Genomic DNA, 20,871 nt, shown 5'->3' with positions numbered 1-20,871 from the left:
CAGAGTTGAGCTGTTTCCCCAGGCAGAGGAAAGCACAGCCTGCCACCAAGAGGTGTTCTGGAAATGCCTGGCAGACAGGGCAGGGGAAGAGGTGGGTGACGGCTCAACTCCAAAGCCAGCCCATGACAGACTCTGCAGCCAGCTTCTCCCCCTTTCTTGCAGCAGCTGGGGGAGCCCCTGGACAGTGTGTCCTGGGTTTAGAGCACCAGGAGTGGAAAGGAGAAGCCTCCAGGCTGCCAGGGGCTCATCTGAATGGAGGTCAGCATGTCACTTTCCTCTCTGAGGATCCCTGGGGCCTTCTCTAAATACACACAGCCTGGAATTTCTGCTCTGCTGATTGTCCAAAAATAAGAAAAATACCCAGAGAGCCCCCACTGAGCCCTGCCCCACTCCAGGTCACAGAAACACAAGATGATTGAAAATACCCAGAGCCCTTAAAGGGGCACCTTCCTCAGCAGAGCCTGGCACATGGTGGGAGGTGGGGTGGGGAGGGCCCAAAGGCTGAGCCGTCCCAAGGAGAGGAAGTGAGGTCCCTGCTGGCCATCTCCAGCTGGGACCTCTGCTCTGAGGGGCTTTGGGGAGGAGAGCCACACACAGAACCGTCCCTGAGGTCTGGAAGGCCCTAGAAGAAATGATATAAGAGGTCTGTTGATTCCTACTTAAAAAGAAACCCAACTAAGGTCTGTGTATTTCCCTCGTAGCTGAAAAGTTCAAGAAAAGAAAAAACAGAAAAGCCTGTGTTAGCACCAAGTGGGGAAGTTGGTGCATTTTCTTCCCCCATGCCTCCTGCACAGCTCTAATTGCCAGGACCTTCCTTGTCTTTTCAGTGTGAGGACAGGCTTGGGTCTGTGTTGGGGGTGCAGGGGGCCTGGGGGGAATGGGGGTAGGGGTAGAGCCGGCTCTGGAGAGGCTGGGGTGAAGGAAAGTTTCTCCGCTGGGGAGCAGGCTGTGGTCCAAGTCCACACCTCACAGCTGGAATGTGTGTGTATATGGGGGGGTCAAAATCTACACCCCACCACTAGGGTATGTATCTGGGGGAGGGGGTCCAAGTCTACACTCCACTGCTGATGTGTGTGAATGCATAAGAATGTATGAGAAAGGGCAGCCTGGTGGCGCAGCGGTTTAGTGCCGCCTGCAGCCTGGGGTGTGATCCTGGGGACCCAGGATTGAGTCTCACATCAGGCTTCCTGCATGGAGCCTGCTTCTCCCTCCGCCTGTGTCTCTGCCTCTTTCTTTGCTCTCTCTGAATGAATGAATAAATAAATCTTAAAAAAAAAAAAAAAAAGAATGTATGAGAAAGAGTGTGTGTGTGTGTGTGTGTGTGTGTGTATGAAGGGGGAGACAGGGAGAGAGAGAATATGAATGTGACAATAGAGGGGGCGTGGGGGCTCCATAGACGCCAGGAAGGCAGCCATGGACTCAACAGTAGGGTGACCTGGGGAGGGTGCTGGCACAGCACTGGAATGCCCCATTAGAGGTGCACCCCCGGCCCTTCTGGGGGGCAAGCTTGAGCCAGTCAGCCCACTCCTCCGCACACCCCCAACTCGGCCGTGTCTATAAAACAGCTGCTCTGGGAACCACCGCCTCCTCCCTGAGCTGTGGAGATCAAGTGAGCTCTTCAATATTATATTTAGAAGTGCATTTGAAACTGCAAGGGGCTATGCAAAACTGCGAGAATGTCATTCAGCAAAAGGCTGATGCACTGTGCTCCCTAACGGTACTCCTGCTGGACGCTCACATCCCTGTGTTGGATAAAATGGACATCTGGGGGCACCTGGGTGTCTCAGTCAATTAGCATCTGACTCTCGATTTCAGCTCTCAGGTCATGATCTCAGGATCCTGAGGTTGAGCCCCGCCTCACACTCCATTCTCAGCAGGAAGTCCGCTTGAGACTCTCCCTCTCCCTCTGGCCCTCCCCCTCCTTGCACACACACTGGCTCTCTCACACACACACTCTCTCTCTCTCAAAATAAATAAATAAAATATTTAAATGCAATACCATTCCCCTCCCCCCCCACAAAAAACAATGGACATCTCTTTGGCCACCTTAAATGCACCCACCGTCCGCCCCCTCTGGTTCACCTTGAGACTCACAGAAGATAATAAAGGAACATATGAGTGCTGAGAACATTGAGCTGTTGACTGCAGGCCTGAGGCACCCTGTGTGGGGCGGGCTGTGCTGGAGCCACAAGAGAAGACCAGCTTCTATCCTTTCCCTACCACTTACCACTCATCGTCCTTGGGCAGACCACTTAACTTTTCCTCTGTTAAACAGGAATGGTGACCCATGGCTTTGTTCTCCTTACAGAGATTTTTCCTTTTGTGTGTGTGTGAGGGCCAAGGAAAACATGTATTTGGGAGCATTTTGAGGTGGGTACATTGAGGCCAAGAGACTTACAAAGTTCTTATCTCTTAAAAGTGGAGAAGTCAGGTTGGATTGAACTTGGGGTCATGACTCCCAAGTTCAGCCCCTTTCCATGCCATGTCAACTAGTATTTAGGAATAAAAACAAGAGTAATGCAGATTATGAACAGTGATCACCATTGCTCTCGAAAATATCTCAGGCCACCTGGCACTTCTGTGCTCCATAGAGATGCCCCTCTGGGCTAAAGGGGCACAGCTTGATCAGGATAGCAAAGTCTCTATCTCAGACCCCATTCACCACTCACCCCTCTACCAAACACCCATGGACAGTATACAACCTGCCCAACTCCACATGGGCAGCCTTGATTGTTATCAGCTTAAGTTTTAAGCTCCTTTTCTACAGCAGGACATTGAACATTTGGTTGTTTTCCAGGTTGTCCCCCCACACAGAGCAGTGAAATCAGTGGGCTAGAAGGTAGATTTTGGCCTGGAAAGAAAGGTGCCAGCCTGCCAGCCAGACAGACATGGCCAGTGCCCTCCACCTTTCCTGAGAGAACAAGGAAGGGGTGTGGCCTAGAAGCAAAAGGAAGAAAGACTAGAAGGAGAGGAAGACCAATGTAGTCAGGATTTAAATCAGGTACATCCTCAACCCACAGAGGAAGAGAGGGCATTGTCAAACTCCCCTCTAAAGAGGGGACATAGAGAGGAGTCTTTTAATTTTTTTTAAGATTTTATTTATTTGAGAGTGAGTGAGCAAGTGAGTGAGAGAGGAAGCATGCACATAAGCCGGGGGGGAGGGGCAGAGGGAGAGGGAGAAGCAGACTCCCCACTGAGCAGGGAGTCCCACGTGGGGCTTGATCCCCAAACTCCGGGATCATGACCTGAGCCAAAGGCAGATGCTTAAACAACTGAGCCACCCAGGTGCCCCGCGAGAAGGGAGTCTTGAATGTTCCCAGGGTTTCTAAAGAACCTCTCCATCCCCGTTGCAAGCTTTCCCCCAAAACCAGGAGGTCTGGCCAGCCCAGAATCCCATACCCTCAAGGGAAGAAGAGTTGAGCCTTCTCTGGTGAAAAAATGAGGGAAGCCCAGTTACCTCCCTTGCCCCTGCTCTCCATTTATCACATCCCTTTGTTCAAGGCGTGGACCAATGACAAAGCTCTTTTTTGTGCATTTTGCCTTGGGGGAGACACGACCCAAATCCTGGGGTTCACGGGGCTCCATCCAGTCTGAGCAGCTGGTGGAAGAACTCAACAGGGAGCAAAAGTCTTGTAGTACCTGCTAGGTGGAGGCAATCAGCCAAGACCCCAGTCTCTGTGTGTTTCGAGGCCAAATGAGTTTCCAGGTCAGAGTCAATGTGTTACCTGATAAGAACACAGAGCTTTGAACCAGCTAACCTAGATTCAAGTTCCTACTCAGCTCCTCGCCCACCCAGTTGGTGACTCAAGTGAGTTAGCTAATCTCTCTGAGCCTACTTCCTTATCTGGAAAATAGAATGAATGGGCACATCATGGAATCACTGTCAATTAAGGTATGAAAGACTACAGTGGGGCAGGATAGCAGGAAAGTGAAGAACAGGATATTTTGACTTAGCCCTGCATTTGGGTCCTGGGTCCATTGTTCACTAGCATTGGGACCTTGGACAGGTAGGGACACACACATATATATATATTTTTTTTAATATGGACTCTATTTCTTAGAGCGGTCTTAGGTTCACAGCAAAGTCGAGTGGAAATTGCAGCATTCCATTTACCATAACCCTCCTGCCCCTGAACAGCCCCCCCCATCAGAACAGCACATTTGTTATAATCAATGAACCTACACGGACACATCATCACCCAGAGCCCATAGTTTACATCTGAGTTCACTCTTGGTGTTGTACATTCTATGGGTCTTAATAAATGAATCACTGCCCTAAAAATTCTCTGTGCTCCAATTCATCCAACCCTCCCCTGAAGCCCTGGCAACCATTGAACTTTTATTTTCTCCATTGTTTTGCCTTTTCTACAATATTATATAGTTGGAATCATATGATATGCAGCCTTACCAGATTGGCTTTTTTCACTTAGTAATGTGTATTTAAGGTTTCACCATGTCTTTTCATGACTTGATAACTCATTTCTTGTTAGCACTGAATAATATTCCACTGTTTAGATATACCATAGTTTATTTATCCTTCCACCTACTGAAGGACATCTTGGTTGCTTCCAAGTTTTGGCAATTATGAATAAAGCTGCTATAAACATCCATGTGCAAGTTTTTGTGTGGACAGAAGTTTTCAGCTCGTTTGAGTAAATATTGAAGAGCACCATTGCTGGATCATATGGTTACTCTCACTTCTCTGAGCCTCATTTTCTTCATTGGTAAAGTGGAGAGAACGTAGTCCTACAGGGTATTACAAGGTTTACGTGAACTAATGCACGAGAAGCTTTCAGCACAGTGCCCAGCACGTAGGCCGCACTCAACACATGGCTGTCCTGTTCAAGTACTGACGGTAATGCTAACATGAAAGACGTGAGTCCAAGCACTGATGGAAGGAGATGACATTCATGTGTCATAGTCATAGGTCATCTGTCCATAGTCCAAAAAGATACAGGGCAACAGGAAACACTGACAGGCCATCAGAATGCCACTGCCTCCATCAAGGGTAAATATGGTGGCCCTGAGTGCTGTAAGCCAGAGCAGCCTAAGCTGGGAAGGAAGGTGGAGACAAACCCATGTCACTGTCCACAGGGAAGCAGTCTCAGGTTCAGCAAGTCAGGGCCCCGGGTGGATCACAGAGTCTTAGACACCTGCTGACCTCCACTGTGTCTTCCTTGGCTTCCCAAGCCTGCACCCAGGCAGCTTCCCCATCCCCTTCCTCCACTTGACCCATCTGAAGCTAAGCCCTGCCCATCACTAGAGGCTCAGAGGTGACAAAAACAGGGCCTTTTTTTTTTTTTTTTTTTTTTTTTGTCTTTTAACCTACTTCCTGTGTACTCACTTCATTGTTCCCAGAATTACCAAGTCACCAGGAAGCTTTGCTAGCTCAGGTTTTTTTCTTGTTGTTTTTCTCTTTGCTTCTCTGGAGACAAGACCCACTTGGGGTCTAGACTCATACATAAAGTGTGAGTCAGTGGTAGTTCTTTGGAACCCACTTCTTTGGGATGTCTTTGGAGATACCAAGTGAGCACATGGGGCTGAATGACAAAATGAGTCCCGCTGTGCGGTGTGTGGTTTCAGAGGGTCATGCATTCTTTTCCGCTGAGGGGACTAGAACCCTATTCCCTGGGTCTACAGAGCTGGGCAGTGCTAGCTGGAAATAATGATTGTGTTTTATTGTTTATATGTCACTCTTCCTTCTCCAGGCTGCCATGGAACTATTAAATGGTCTGAGTCAGAATTAGGCCTGAGCCTTCCAGGAAGCTTTGCTTACTCAGCCCCTGCCCGCAGCAACTTACTTCACCTTTTGTCCAGCAGGGTCATCAGGTCATTCATACAACCTTCTGCCCTGCCCCTGTACCTCTTCTCATCAACAAACATTAAGGAGAAGCGAGAGCTGCTCTGCCCTTGTTCTTGAAGCAAGCCCTTTTGCTTAGGAAGCAAAGCCCTTTGGAAAGCTGGTGTTTCTGTCAATGATGCTTACAAAGCAGGTGAGTGGAGGAGGCTTCTGGCTGAGAGCCTGGGGTAGGTACTGCTCTAGCAATGTCAGCTGAGCGTCCTCAGGCTTGTCACCTCTAATATGAGGGTGTTTTACTTGATGAACTCTTTGATCTTTTCTAGATCCTATTTTAAATACTTTTCCAAGTACCTCAGCACTATCCAATAGAAGTTTCTGCAATGGTGGGAAAGCTCACTAAAGCTTTGCTGTCTGATAGTGGCAGCCAGTGGCCCCACGTGGCCACTGAGCATGTGAAATGTGCCTAGGGCAGGCAAGCCACATTATTTCATTTATTTTAATGAATTAAACTTTATTATTAAAAACTATTAAAATTATTATTGTTATAATTATTTTAATTAATTTAAATGTAAGCAGCCACATAGCTTTCTAAGCTACCATATTAGAAAACACAGATCTAGGAAGCCAGATTCTATCTTTAAAACCATGGGTTGGGTCAAATTCTGTCTGAAAATTATACCACAAATCCACTCAGTTCTCTCATTTCCATTTTCTACCTTAAGCCGAACCACTAACATTGCTTTCTCCTTGGTTTCTCTTCTCCCACTTTCACCGCCTATAATACTTTTGCCCCAGCCCAGAGCAAACTTCTTAAGACATAAAGAATAGGTAAATAAAATATTTTTTTTAAAAAAGACATAAAATTGGCCAAGGTATTCCTCTTCTCAAAAACCTCAACATCCCTATTGCAGTAAACCTGAAAATCCACCTGAGGCCTGCAGGTGCTCATACTCTGAATGCCACTCCCTTCTGGCCTCACCTGGCTCTTCATTGTACCTAACACTTTAGGTTCCTGGAAGCTGCCAAACCCTTATTGAGCTCAGGTGCTTTGCATAAACTTTCCCTTGGTTATAGAGCTGTGCTGTTCAATACAATGGCCACTGGATACACGTGGCTCTCTGCTTATCTATATTTAAGTTAATAAAAATTAAATAAAATTAGAAATTCAGTTCCTTGGTCACACTAGACACTTTTCAAGTGCTCCATAGTCACAGGTGGCTTGAGGCTACATGTTGGATTGCACAAATATGAAATATTTCCATGCTCATAGAAAATTCCTTTGGATAGTGCAGTTCTGGAACATTCTTCCCCACACTCCAGCTAGACTAATTCCTATCCATCTTTCAAGTCTCAGCTCAAATATCACATTCTCACAGAGGCCTTTTCTAGTCCTTCAGTCTAAATGAAGATCTCCTGCTGTCTTTCTTATAAAGCTTGCAATTTTCCTTTCTTATTCTTACAACGAAAAAGAATACAAAGTCGCAATTATGCACATGGTTGCCTATTGTGTGTATTTTCTATCAAAGTCTCAGAAAAGGACGCCGGGGTGGCTCAGCGGCTGAGTGTCTGCCTTCGGCTCAGGGCATGATTCCGGGTCCAGGGATCAAGTCCCACATCAAGCTCCCTGTGAGGAGCCTGCTTCTCCTTCTGCCTGTGTCTCTGCCTCTTTCTCTCTCTCTCTCTCTCATGAATAAATAAATAAAATCTTTTTTTAAAAAAGTCTCAGAAAATGTCCTTTTTGTTTATCAGTCAGTCCCCTACCCTTATCTCAGCTCTTCACACTTAGTAGAAGCTCATTCATGCTGGGTGAATGAATGAAATACTGAATAAATGCTGGATAGAGTGGTTGCCTATCATTTACTTGCCTGACAAAGCACTAGGTAAGGAGCAAAACGTCAGGAACTATATGAACCTGGGATGAAATCCTGACTCCATACGTATTTTGGCCAATTGGTTAACCTTTCCAAGCACCATCTCCCCACTGGTAAAAGGGTATGCTAGTGCCCAGCTCACAGCACAGTAGTGAGCAGTGAATGAGGTAGGTAACTGATGCCTTGTATTTCTTTTCCTCTACTACTTCCTCTATGTCTTTCCAGCCTTTTCCATGGTCCTCTCCCCCTCTCATTGCCTCTCTGGCCTTGACTTCTAAGTCTCTTGTCCCTCAGCCCCACCCTTACCAGGAGGCCTTTAATTCTCTCCAAGCTGCCACCACTCATTGATCACAACATTCCTCCCACAGAGGGAGCCTACTTTGTTTGGGTCCGTCCTCACTGCCTTCCCCACCTTTGGCTATATGAACCACCCAGAATTCTTAAAAGCACCCACCCATCCTGGAGACGCTCTCAGAATATCAGGTGCATACAGCACCTGGCCCACAGTGATACCACAATCTTTTCTGGGGCATTTGCAATAAATTCCTATTTTTGGACCACCTACATCAGCATCCCTTCTTAATTTTAAACAAATTAAACAAGTGTTTGTTTAAAATGAAGATTCGTAGGTCCCAATCCTGACTCATCTGATCTCTGCAAGGGGGGCCCTGGAAGCTGCATTTTCATTAACTATCTCAGGCAACTCTATTGCTCAAGGCCAAGGCTTGACAGTGTAGAATATTTAGTCCCCTGGAGTGCTGGGAGGGTTCTTCTACATCACTCAAAGGTCCTCCCTTTAATCTGTATAAAATTTCATTTTACATCAGAAGATTACTTAGCAAATACCTACCTGGTAAAGTTATTACTGAATTACTAGTATTTGGGACTTGTTAACTCATGTTAAAATTTTTTTTTTTTTTTTTTAAATTTTATTTATTTATGATAGTCACACACAGAGAGAGAGAGAGGCAGAGACACAGGCAGAGGGAGAAGCAGGCTCCACGCACCGGAAGCCCGATGTGGGATTCGATCCCGGGTCTCCAGGATCGCGCCCTGGGCCAAAGGCAGGTGCTAAACCGCTGCGCCACCCAGGGATCCCACTCATGTTAAAATTTACTAAGGTTTACAGTGGACCCCAACTCACTGTTCTCCCAAGGAAGAAGGCAGCCATGCAGTATGAGGTCTTCCTGTGGACTGCGTGAGGCACAGGCCCAAAAAAGTCACCACAAGTCCCCAGTGAGTCTAGAATGACTTGCTGCAACCATAGGACTATCTTGAGCTGGTCATGATTTTAAATTACTGCTCTTCTTGGTCTTTGATGATAACTTACGGTTAGCTCCTCTTTGTTGATTAACTTATTGTGGGTTGCATGGGGAGCCCTCTAGTTTGTAGGGATGCAGATTGATATCAACGCAAGCGTGGCCTACACATACATTCTCAGGAGCTAGACTTTAAGACATGCAACCTGCTGTTCAAACATAAGTAATCTTAAAGCTAAAGCAGTTGTGTATTTATATAATCTCTCCAAAATTTACTTTAGATTAATATTTTATTGTTGTAACCAGGTTCATTTTGCACGCAGCAGTATAAAGGGTAGGGCTGGCTGGCTGCAGGCAGAGTCACATGACCAGCACTCTGCTGCACACAGCTACATGGCTCCTTTTTATCTGCTTTGCACCCCAGGCCACCTCCTCTTGTCAGAACCGCGAGGTCCCTGGGCCTCTACCTCACCCCCCTACAGTCCACTTTCCCCAGTACCCACCCCCAGAAAAGTACAGCGTGGCAATCCTAGGTGGGAGTTTCTCTGGCTCTCAGAAATAGCAGTTAGAAGCATCCCCAGGCCCTATCTTCTTTCCCCTCTTCATGGGGGGGGAGGGGGGGGGGGCTTGACTTCTTCCACACCCTGCAGAGGAATTACAGAGCACAACAGCAGCCTGATATCCCTGGAAAAGTTTCAAGAATGACTCCCACATGTTGACCCTCTGTCCTTTGTCAGACACCACGCTGGGCTGTTATATACAGGTTCTGAAATCCTTACCACAGCAGCAGCCTGCAAGGCAGGGCTATGTCTCCTTCATGCAGATGAGGGCTGAGGGTCAGAGCCCACTAAACTGAGCTTCTCACCTGAGATCCCTTGGCTCAGATCCTGAGGAGATCAGCCCCTGACAGCGCTCCCCCCTCCCACCCGCCCCATGCCTTCCTTCCTGTTTCTACTCTACCTTATCTCATTTATGTTAACCTGCACAAAAATAGCAAGATCCTGCTGGTTTGCAAATGTCAAACATTTAAATTTTTTGTTAAATACTGAGGCTCATTTATATACAGTGAATGCATAGCTGATTTGCAACACTCTCTGAGTTTTGATAGATGCATAACGCATACCCCATTTAACATACAGAATGTCTCCTCACCCCAGAAGGATCCCTGTGCTCTCTCCCAGTCAATCCCTACTCCCCCACCCAGAGGAACTCATTTAGTTTTCAGATCTTCCATTTTGTTCAGGCAGCTGGAAGCAAGGGAAAACAGAGTAGCAGGAGCTGGACAAAGCCAGGGAAGCACAAATATTGTCACCGTCCTAGCTACAGCCCGCAGCAATGGTATGTCCATCCACCTTCAGCCTAGTGAAACAACATACTTTTGCTGTGTACTTTCCTTTCCTTCCAAAGGAAACAACTGCCAAGAGACATCCTGGGAAGCTCAGGCACGTCTCCCTTGGTCTTCTGCTCACCAGGGCTCAGGGCCAGCCACACCCTTGGGGCTCTTCCATGGTCCTCCCTAGCCCTCAGCTGCTGCCCTGAGGCCCCCTCCTCATGCCACAGCTCCAGGGTCCCCAGCAGAGCCCTCTCCGGTGTAGCTGGAGCAAGTTAACAACAAACAGCACTCCTGGGGACAGGCGAGAGGCAGGGATGAAGAAACTGCCCATGCACCCTAACAGCTGGGACTGCACCCAGGCCCCCCTCTGCATTCCTGCTGAGGGTCTGATGACATCCTGTTCAGCATGTCTATACAAACAAGCCTTGTGTTCATCTCAGAGTTGTTTATGTTAATAGAACAACTTGGGACCCAGCCAAATGTCAACATCGGGGACTCGTTAAATAAACCACGGTGCCACCCATACAATAGAAAACCACCTAGCCATTCAAGATGACATCGAGGAAGACTATGAACAGACCTGGAAAGCTGGGTGCATATATTGCTAACTTTTAAAGGCATCTCACAAAACGACATAACATTAACAGTTCTGTTTGAGTGCTCTGGTGACTGGTGCTTATCACATTCTCTTCTGATTTGCCCGCACTTTGTGCAATGGATAGGTAATAATACATAAAAGTTACTTACTGAAGGTGCCTGGCTTTTATGCTGTTAAATCGCGAGGACCAAAGCATATGCAGGAAGCCTAGAAATGCCTAGACAGCAATTTCAGCCACAGGGCTGAGGGGATGGCCCTGCACTCCCCATGCCCTTGGGGCAGGAGCCTGTGGCTGCTGGGCTCCCATTCAGAAGATCTTACTCTTGCACACACGTATCTCATCATTTGGAAGAAACTGGCCCGTTTACGCCCAAGGAAAGCCAGCTGTTCTCACTGCTCCTTGCACGTGAGCTCCTGCCTCCACAGTTTGTCCTTGCCATTCCCTGGGCCTGAGGAGCCCTCTGGCATGCCCCCAATGTAGGTAAACTCTACCCATCAGTGCTAGGTGGGTAAAGGCTCTCCCCAGATATCCACCCCCTAACCCCTGGACCCTGTAAGTACGTGACCTCTCTTGGCGAAAGGGAGTCTGCAGATGCAGTGCAGGTTACAGACCTGGAAATCGAGAGACTAGACTGGATGCTCCAGGTGGACCCAGTATAATCACAGGTGCCCTTAAAAGCAGAGAACTTCTCCAGCTGGGGTCAGAAGAGATGTGGCAAAGGAAGTCAGAAAAATCCAAAGCATCAGAGGGACTCACCTCCCACTGCTGGATGAGGCCACACATAAAGCATTTAGGGGAGTGTGGTGGCCTCTAGGAGGAAAGGCAGGCCCCCTTCTGATGGCCAGCAGGGAAAAGGGACCTCAGTCCTGTCACCACAAGGATCGAAACAATTCGAACAAGCTTGGAGGCAGATTCATCTCCAGAGCTTCTAGAAAGAAATGCAGCCCTGCCAACACCCTGATTTTGACCTTGTGAAACCAAGCAAAGGATCTAGCAGAGCCACGCTGTACTCACACCCCAGGCCTATAGAACTGTGGGACACTAACTCTCAGCAGCTTTCAAATAGGCGATGCGGTATTACTGACTCTAGTCCCATGCTGTACCTTGCAAGGTGTCATTTTAATGTATGAAACTTGTGGTAATTTGGTAGGGCCACATTGGAAAGCTAACACACCATCCTTCAGCACCAGTACAAATGCCACCTTCTCTGATTTCTCCATCCAAGCATTCTGCTCCTAAGTTTCTTCAGCCTTGACTATGGTCCACCTGTATCAGGGGTATTTTTCTCCTGCCCGACTGTGTGCTATGCAGGGCAGTATCTGAGGCCTCCTCACCTTTATTTTCCTTCCAGGGCAGAGCACATTCCTCATATGTAGTCAGTGTTAAGTTTTTGCCGGAAGGATGTCTCATGACCTATATGGGTGGTTATTGTTTAGTAAAATGAGTTGCTGTGGCAATGGGCCCTAGAAATATTTGCAAATATACAAAGGAGTAGCTGATTGATGATGGCAAGTGACAGCATTAAGAAAAACCAGAATGTGCAGAAGTAGGCTATGCTAATTTTTGGATGCTTGGAATCTGAGCGCTCTAGCAGTTGGCTCTAAGACGCAAATCTGTACACAAAATAAACAGGATTGAAAGTTAGGATCAAAAATGTTTCAGTATATAACCTCTTAAAACATTCGACTTCTGGCAACATGAAGATTTAATTAAATGAATGTTCTTCTTCTGCTTCAAATGGATACAAATGTTGTTAAAAAAAAAAAAGTAAAATAATGTAACACCCAGCTGAGCTCAAAGGAAAGAAAGGGAAACCCCCACTTTCCAGAAAAGAAGAGGGCACTCAAAGTCAGGATGTCAAGAACAAGAGCTCCCAGAAAAGCTCCCATCCCCACTGATGCAACTACTACCGGTGAGGGAGCCTCTGTTACCCTTGGTCTCTGAGTGACTGAGTAGAGTAGACCCCCACCAACATCCTTTGATGCCAGCATAGGAATGAAAAAGTGAGTGAATCTCCAACATCATGTATTAAAAGTTTCTCCATACCTACGCAATGGAATACCTTGAAATAAAATATCTTAGCAGCAGAAAGGGAGCCAGGGAGACAGAAGACTCTACCTGCAAGGGAATGGCTGTTGGGCTGTCACCAGAAAGCGATGGTCCTAGGACTGGGAGAAACAGCCGCCACTTACACTTCAATACCCAGAGGAGCCATCACTGGAGGAAGAAGGTAAAATAAAGATGTTTTGAAAAAAGACTAAGTTGACCATTCACAAACTCTGAGTGGAATACTGCTAACAGGTGTGTTTCTGAAAGAAGGACATTGAACCCAGAAGGAAGAAGTGGGTTATAAAGGCAGGGAAGAGAAAAACAAAGGTAAACATATGAGCATTACTAAATGCTCAACTGCACAAGAATCACACTGCTAATGACTCACACGAGTGTTAAAACCAGGTCAAATGTTGGTGCTCAGTGATAGAAGCATGGTGGAAGAGAAAGATCGGAATGAATGCATTCCAAGGTTCTTCCACTGTGGTGACAACACGTAAATATTAAATAAATGCAGGCTTTGCTAAATACAGTGGGCAGGTGAAAAATGTACCAATTACCTTTAAAAGAGTAGAAATAAAATGCAGAACTGCCAAACTAGCAGAGAGAACAGGGAAGGAAGGGAAGAAAATGCTTGAAGCCAATGGAAGACAGTGAGAAAAAAAGAACATGGTCAGGAGAGAAACACCAAATGGTGTTGTTTGTAATCATGAAAGCTTGGAAATAGCATGAACATCCCTCAGCAGAGCGATGAAAAAATACATTTTGACGAGTACATTTAAGAAAACATAATGTAACCCATAAATGACTGAACCAGATCAAATGGGCCAAGATGGTTACATATCCAAAGGGTAATGTTGAGGGGCACCTGGGTGGCCCAGTGAGCTAAGCCAGCCAACTCTCGATTTCAGCTCAGGCCATAATCTCAGGGTCCTGAGATCGAGCCCCGTGTGGGGTTCTGCAGTGGGTGCGGAGTCTGCTTGGGACTCTCTCTCTCCCTGTGTCTTGCTCTGCCCCTCCTCCCACCCACATGTGCATGCACACACGCACTCTCTCTGGAAAAAGTGGGGGAAGGTAATGTAATGTTGAACGGAAACTCGAGCTGAGGGACTCCTGGGTGGCTCAGCGGTTGAGCATCTGCCTTTGGTTCAGGGCGTGATCCCAGTTCAGGGATCGAGTCCTACATCGGGCTCCCCGTGAGGAGTCTGCTTCTCCTTCTGTCTGTGTCTCTGCCTCTCTCTGTGTGTCTCATGAATAAATAAATAAAATATTTGAAAAAAAAAAAAAGAAACTCGAGCTGGGAAAGGTTATCCCCATATGATATCACGGACATAGTTTTTTTCAAAGAAAACTTTTTATTGAAGAAAAATATACATATATAAAAGTGTACAAATCATAATGAACAGTTCGATGAGTTCTCAAAAAGTGGCAGGCCCTTGTAATCAGCACCCAGATTAAGAACTAGCACGTTACCAGGCAGCCCAGAAAGACCTCCTCACTCTCCTCCAGGTGCTATGCCTCTCCAGAGATAACTACTACTGCAACCCCAAACCCCATAGGTTAGTTTTGCCTAGTTTTGAACTTACATACATGGGATCCTACACACAAAAAGTGTGTACTCACTTTGTGCCTGGCCTCTTTCATTCCGTGTTGTGTGTGTGAGCTGCATGGTTACTGAAGCATGGAGATACAGCTTACTCACTCTGGCCTGTGCCCAGGTTCCATTGCATGAATATGCCACAATTAATTTACATCCCTCTTAGTGATCTACCTCTGGGGTTTTTCAGTTTGGGTCTTAACAAGCAGTGCTGCTGTGATGAATCTTGGACTTTTCTTTGGGTGCATATGCACACACACTTCTCTTGGGTATGTGCTCAGCAATCACTGGGCCAGAGAGTATATGCATGCCTTCCGCTTTAGCAGACTCCCAAATAGTTCTCCAAAGTGGTTTTACCAATTTACTTCCCTAACATTATATGAGAGTTCCAGTTACTCTGCATCTTATTTATACTTGAGTTTTTACTCTTTTGAATGTGAGCTATTCTGGTGGCTTATGGGTATGAATTTTAAAACGCACTCGTGCACGAGTACATACATTGCTCGTGGATATATGTGTATATATATATATATATATATATATATATATATATATATACAGTAAAAATATAAAAACATGAATGAGGAGAAGAGACACAAACCTTAGGACACAGATTACCTCAAGGCAGAGAGGAAAGCCTGAGGGTGGGACATACACTGGAGGGTTTCAACTCTACTTATAACATTAATATTTAAACATGGGAAACAAATGTGGGCAAGCAAACATTTTTAGAATTGGGTGGGACGTATATATTTGTCTTTGATTTTTCTCTGTATTACTTATGTTTGATATGCACTATAATTAATTTTTTTATTTAAGAAAGAAATTCCTTAAAAATAGACCATAGGAAAGGAAACAAATTCACAGTGTATCTGGTTATAAAATACAACACTTGAAACTCAACTAATAGATCAGACATTGCCTTTCTGGATATATATGTATAAGTTATATGATATAGATAGATATAGATATAGATATAGATATAGATATGATAGATATGATAGATATGATCGATATGATAGATATGATACAGATATCTATATTTTGCAGGGTGGGCAATCCCTCACAGAATGGATACCTCTGGAGTATCCATTTAGAAATAAGAATTTCTTGGTATGTTCTTGCACTAGGAGGTTTCCATTCACCGTGCTTCCATTCCATTCATTCCATTTCACACACTTGCTACACAGAACTGAAGATATAATGTAGAGAGTCAGCAAGGTCAGTAGAAAGAACAAGTTGGGCTTTAATTTTGCCACTGCCACATCCAGAGTCCTCAGTCACCTCTCCGATATACAGATGGTTGGATAGACCAGGGTTTCTCATCTCTAGCAATGTTGACTTATGGGGCTAAATAATTCTTTGCTTCAGGGGGCTGCCCTGTACCTTGCAGGATGTTAGTAGCATCCTTGGACTCTACCCACCAGGTGCCAGGAGTCACCACCCCTTCCCTAGCTGTGACAACCAAAGAGGTCCCCAGACATTGCCAAATGTCCCCTTGAGGGACAAACCACTCCCACGTGAGGACCACTGAGCTAGGTCCTTTGGAATTGTCCCTTCTGGCTCTCAGATGTTTTTGCTTTAGGTATACCATCAGAGCAATGCATGCCACTTCCTCAGAGCCCAGGTAAATGTTAACATATAAGGAATCAACAATGGCAAGGCACACAGCCTCCCACACACAGTCACTTTTGTGTGGGACTCATTTGCTATCTTGGGAAAAGAGGAGGATTCAATGGAACAGTAGAGGAAATTGATGATGCTTTGACCAGAGGACATTTTTATGATAATGGGGCAAGTGGCCCTGGATAATGATTGAGACTCGAGGTACAGTTAAGATCAACCAAGCAACTGTTACGGTTTGGGTCTTTGAGTGGTCTTCTTGAAAGCCCCCCCTCCAATGGCCTGACTGGGGAGAACTCCCACCCCACTCCCACCCCACTCCCGCCCCCACCCCCATAATACAATCTGTCTCCCTTTCTTTCTCTCTCCCTTGCTCTTTCTCTTTGGCAGGGAGGATATACAGCTTGCTATATTCAAAGAAGTCCTCTCTCTCCAATTTCTGAAACTCCATTTCAACCCTTTATTTTCTTGAGGTAGATGATGAGCTAAAGGTGGCAGTTTCCAGCCACACCCTCTACAAATCTCGCATAGATGACTTAGCATCTCACTCTGGAATGAGGGGATGTTTTCCACTTACTGTTTTGTTCCAATTGGTGGGGCTTAAGAAAGAATCCCATTTTATGATCCTGCTCCAGAAGCTGAGTCATATGCCCCCCTTGCCACAGTGTTTGCCTTGGGCCCGGAGACCTCCATATCTCCTTCTCAACCAGTATAACTAAATGTCTATCAGAGCCCCCAGCAACCTGACTCAATTGCATAAGAGCAGGCCCATGTGGCCAGCAGAGGTCTGATTTAGAGTCTGCACCAGGAGTTGGGCACCCTTGTCTTAAGCCTGTCCATCTCACTGAAGGGCTATGGGACCCTGAACAAGTCAGTGACCCTCTCTGGGCTTAGGTTTCTCAGCTCTCAAACAAAGAGCTTGAGCTCGATGGTCTCCATGCTCTAGAATGCTGAGTTGGTCTGGGGGAATGTGCAAGGCCAGGGCTGGGCCAGTGCAAGGGCAAAGCCAGACATTTCCACTCCCATCCATGGGCTGCTTTGTTCGGGTGACAAGATTGTCACAAGATTTGTCTCCTGCCTTAGGGACATGAACTCCTGCCGTGCAAGATAAAGATGAAACAAAAGGGCAGGCCCCTGGGCCAGGGGGCCCCAGGGTGATGTCAAGCCTCAGCCAAGAAAGCTACAGGTTCCAAATAGCCTTATCCCAGGATCTAAAATAGGCAGCAAATGGCTTCCAAGCTCTCCCTCAACTAAAGATAAAAATACCATGGGCTCAGGGATGTTCCCAGTCATAAATCAATAAGCAAGGACTATTTCTGTCCTCATTCTTTGCCTTGGGTTTCTCCTACGCCCTCCATCCATCCTGCCCTCCCCATCCTGGCCTTGCAGTCACCTCAGCTCTGGAGTAGGGTGATGTTCCTCAGCTGCCTTCAGACAACATTTGAGCAGCTTGGCCACGCCAACACTAGAACCCAACACCGCCTACAAGTGAATAGCTAAGCATCCAGGGTGCCTCCCACAACCTCTGGAAGCCTGCTTAGCCTGAGCCCACTTTGTCAGGTTGATCAGCTCCTGGTCTACACCAAGCTTCCTGGCTGTAAGGCCTGGGTGGTTCTCGGGGAGTAAACACCCCCCAGCTGACAAAGTCCTCTGTGAGCTACAGGTAGGGCTTCTCCTTCAAGGAGCTGCAGAGATTAAATCTATACCTCATAGGGCCACTGGGAGGATTAAATGAGACCCTGTAGGTAAAGCACTCCGTGTGGCACCTGGCAAGGTACAGACACTCAGAAAAGAAGGCTTGCCTTCCCTCTTCCCCTCACTGGCCATTCATCAAGAGCTCAGGCTGCCATGGCTGATCCACACCCACATCATCTGAGGGTTCTTTCTAGATTTTGTCATTCTGAAACCCTAAGTCAGCTTTAAGTCCAGCTTGTGAAAATACTCTGCCTACACTGAGATCCTCAGTCAGCTCCCTGGTAACTAACCCCAGATGGATGCAGTGCTCTGGGCGGGCTGGGTTTGGTCTCATGTCCAGTCTTCCACCGCCCTCTGCAGGTTGCAGTGGGATACTGCAGGCAGGGTTGGCCGCATCGGTCTGCAGGGCTCTGAAGACCAAGCACCCTCCCATCAGACACTCCAGTTTACCGATTAACAGGGCAGGGCAAGGCCAGGTGACTGAGAGGAGACCTCAGCACCACACAGTGGTTTATGGCTCGCAAAGCACTTGCTTGTTGGATTTTCATAACCATTCTGCATTTTCTCTGTTCCTAAGCTCAGAAGAGAATTCACGGTCATTTAGCCCTTGCAGGCTTGCGGATGACAGTGGACAGATCTCAGTCTTAGGCTATTGTCCTAATGTCCTAGAATATTCCAGAAAGTCAGTGAAATGGACGTGCAAGGATCTCCATGTAAATATCAGTTCAATTTCTAATGTCCTTTACTCTTAATGTGCTGTAAAACAGCTGGCGTATCTAGAATACTGTAAGGAAGGGAATTTTGTAAGAAAGTGTGGGGGGGCCCCTGGTGGCTCAGTTGGTTAAGCATCAACTCTTGATTTGGGCTCAGGTCATGATCTCAGGGTTGTGCGATCAAGCCCCATTTAGGGCTCTGTGCTGGGTGTGGAGCCTGCTTACCATCTTTCTCCCTCTCCCTCTGTCCCTCTTCCACCAAAAGAGTGCGTGTGTGTGTGTGTGTGTGTGTGTGTGTGTGTGTGTTTGGTGTATGTGTTCTCTAGAAATGAAGGCTGGCTAAGACATGGCAGATATTAGCATTTGGGGAGATTATGATGATTAATAAGCATTTCTCATAGGCCAACAAGCTGACCATTTACTTTATTAGTGGCATCAAGCACCAGGCTCAAGTGCATAGCTTCCATCATTCTCCTTCCACGGTCAGAACCATGGCCCCATCTGGCAGAAAGCTGGGTGTTTGAAGCAGTGAAGGCACATGACTGACACATCACCCACCCCATACCACACAGCGATGAAGTCACCGGTTGGAGCAGCTAGAGGGATGTTTGCTCCTCTCCTGTTCTCTTTACCAACCTCAGGAACTTGGGAGAATCTAAGCAGGATTCACTAAGCCCAGATATCACATCACAGTAAGGGAGCCAAGTCTCTGATAGCTGCAGATCCCTTATATAACTGGAGTTTTCAGGTCATATATTTATAGACTTTTAGAGCTGGAGAAGGCCTTAGAGATTATTCCAGTCCAACCCTTTCATCCTGCAGTAAAATAAAGCACAGAAAAGAGAAGTGACAGACCAAGGTCACGCAGATAGAGACACAGCTGAGATGAGAACCCAGGCTCCTTGACTATGATTCCTCTGGCTCATCTTGATTTTTGTAGCATGATTTCTAAATGGAAATTATTGTGGCTTCAAATGAAGATTTTTCAACCTGATTTTTTTTTTAATGTACAAAAGGGAAGAGAAAGAAACCGAGCACATTGTAGGTGCTCAATAATTGGGTTGGTTGGCTTTTGATGATGTGGAATAATTTACTTTCTGCCACTTAACATGATCAGATTCAATTAACCTTGAATTTGTTTCATTGTTTATTTTCCTCAATGACCCAGTGGTGGGTAGAGGTCTGAATCTCACCCCACTGTCCCGCTGCAAATTTGAGTATGGATTTGAGGTTATATTATGACATTCATTGGTTTGAAGGAAAGGCTTTCTGAAAAAGGCACACGGATTTAGAATTTAAGCTTCTAGAGGTTTGTGGGCATCCTCTTTGAACCTGAGGTTCTACAGCCTGTCCTGTGAGTTGGGACATAGCACAAGAACTTCTTATACCTATTTCAAAAACATGATTAAAACAGACATAAAAAGATTCTAATTGCCTATTAGCCACATGGGCCTGACAGTTCTGAATTTCCTTATCGTTAAGTTTGCAAATCATATTTGTGATCAAAATCTTCCAACGCATTCAGTGTTCTTCCAAACACCAATCTGATGAATCAAGCATCATCATCCCACAACTTGTATAGACTCATGCTCTGCAGGGTGGGTTCCATGCTCCATGGAAGCTCTGATGTAGCATAAGAAGACTCTTCTGGGGGCTTTCTCTTCAGACCCTCACCGACCAGGGCTTACAGTTTTCTGGTATGCCAGTGACACACTAGGAAGGAACAGCAAAAACTCAATGCCAGGGTCTTCCCGCAGCACAGGACATGTTGCCCCCTCTGATGCACATGCCACCTCCCACCAACTGCCAACCACCATTCCAAGATCAAACACTCCTCTGTAGTCTCGGCTGTTGGGAGCTCCCCCCAGGGCAGGACCCTTTAATTTCATAGTCATTCATTTATTTTTGATCAGCACTTTCCATGTGGTAGACACTCTAGTGGGCTCTGAAGATGCAGGGATGGTACTCAGTCCTTAAAGGCATGATTGGTTCATAGAATCAGCTACTTACGCAAACCAACTGCAGAGATTTTAAATCACTGGTGTGTTGTAACAGAGCAAAAGGGCTTGGATGAGAATCTGTGCTTTAGGTCTGGAGACCAAGAAGGTCTCTTTAAATCAATGAGTTCTGCATTGGACCATTTGCAAAGAGCTAATTTGCAACCTGTGTAAGTTTATGGGGAGCCATGTAGCACCTCACCTCCCAGGGAATGGAGTTTGGGGAACTGTCAGCATTGTGGCCATGTTGGAAGGTTCTGGGCTGTGGGAAAGCTGCTGCAGATCTCGAGCATCCTCACTGCCTGGAAGCTCCACGCATAGTCTGGCGGTTCTTA

General features: G+C 46.4%; 1 protein-coding gene across 3 annotated transcripts in view; it reads right to left on the bottom strand.

The window, feature by feature from the left end:
- Positions 1–18,930: 18,930 nt before the first annotated feature.
- Positions 18,931–20,871, bottom strand: part of XDH (xanthine dehydrogenase) — a 60,044-nt gene continuing 58,103 nt past the window's right edge. For all 3 annotated transcript variants that reach the window (XM_077843692.1, XM_077843693.1, XM_077843694.1), the window contains one exon: positions 18,931–20,252. In XM_077843692.1, the coding sequence (XP_077699818.1) occupies positions 20,202–20,252 (51 nt within the window). In that variant the 3' untranslated portion in view covers positions 18,931–20,201. The remainder of the gene's footprint in view (positions 20,253–20,871) is intronic.

This window comes from Canis aureus, chromosome 12 (assembly GCF_053574225.1).
Source record: "Canis aureus isolate CA01 chromosome 12, VMU_Caureus_v.1.0, whole genome shotgun sequence".
Taxonomy (NCBI): Eukaryota; Metazoa; Chordata; class Mammalia; order Carnivora; family Canidae; genus Canis; species Canis aureus.
Note: the sequence above shows the minus strand (reverse complement) of the source record. Positions and strands in the feature narration are given on the sequence as shown.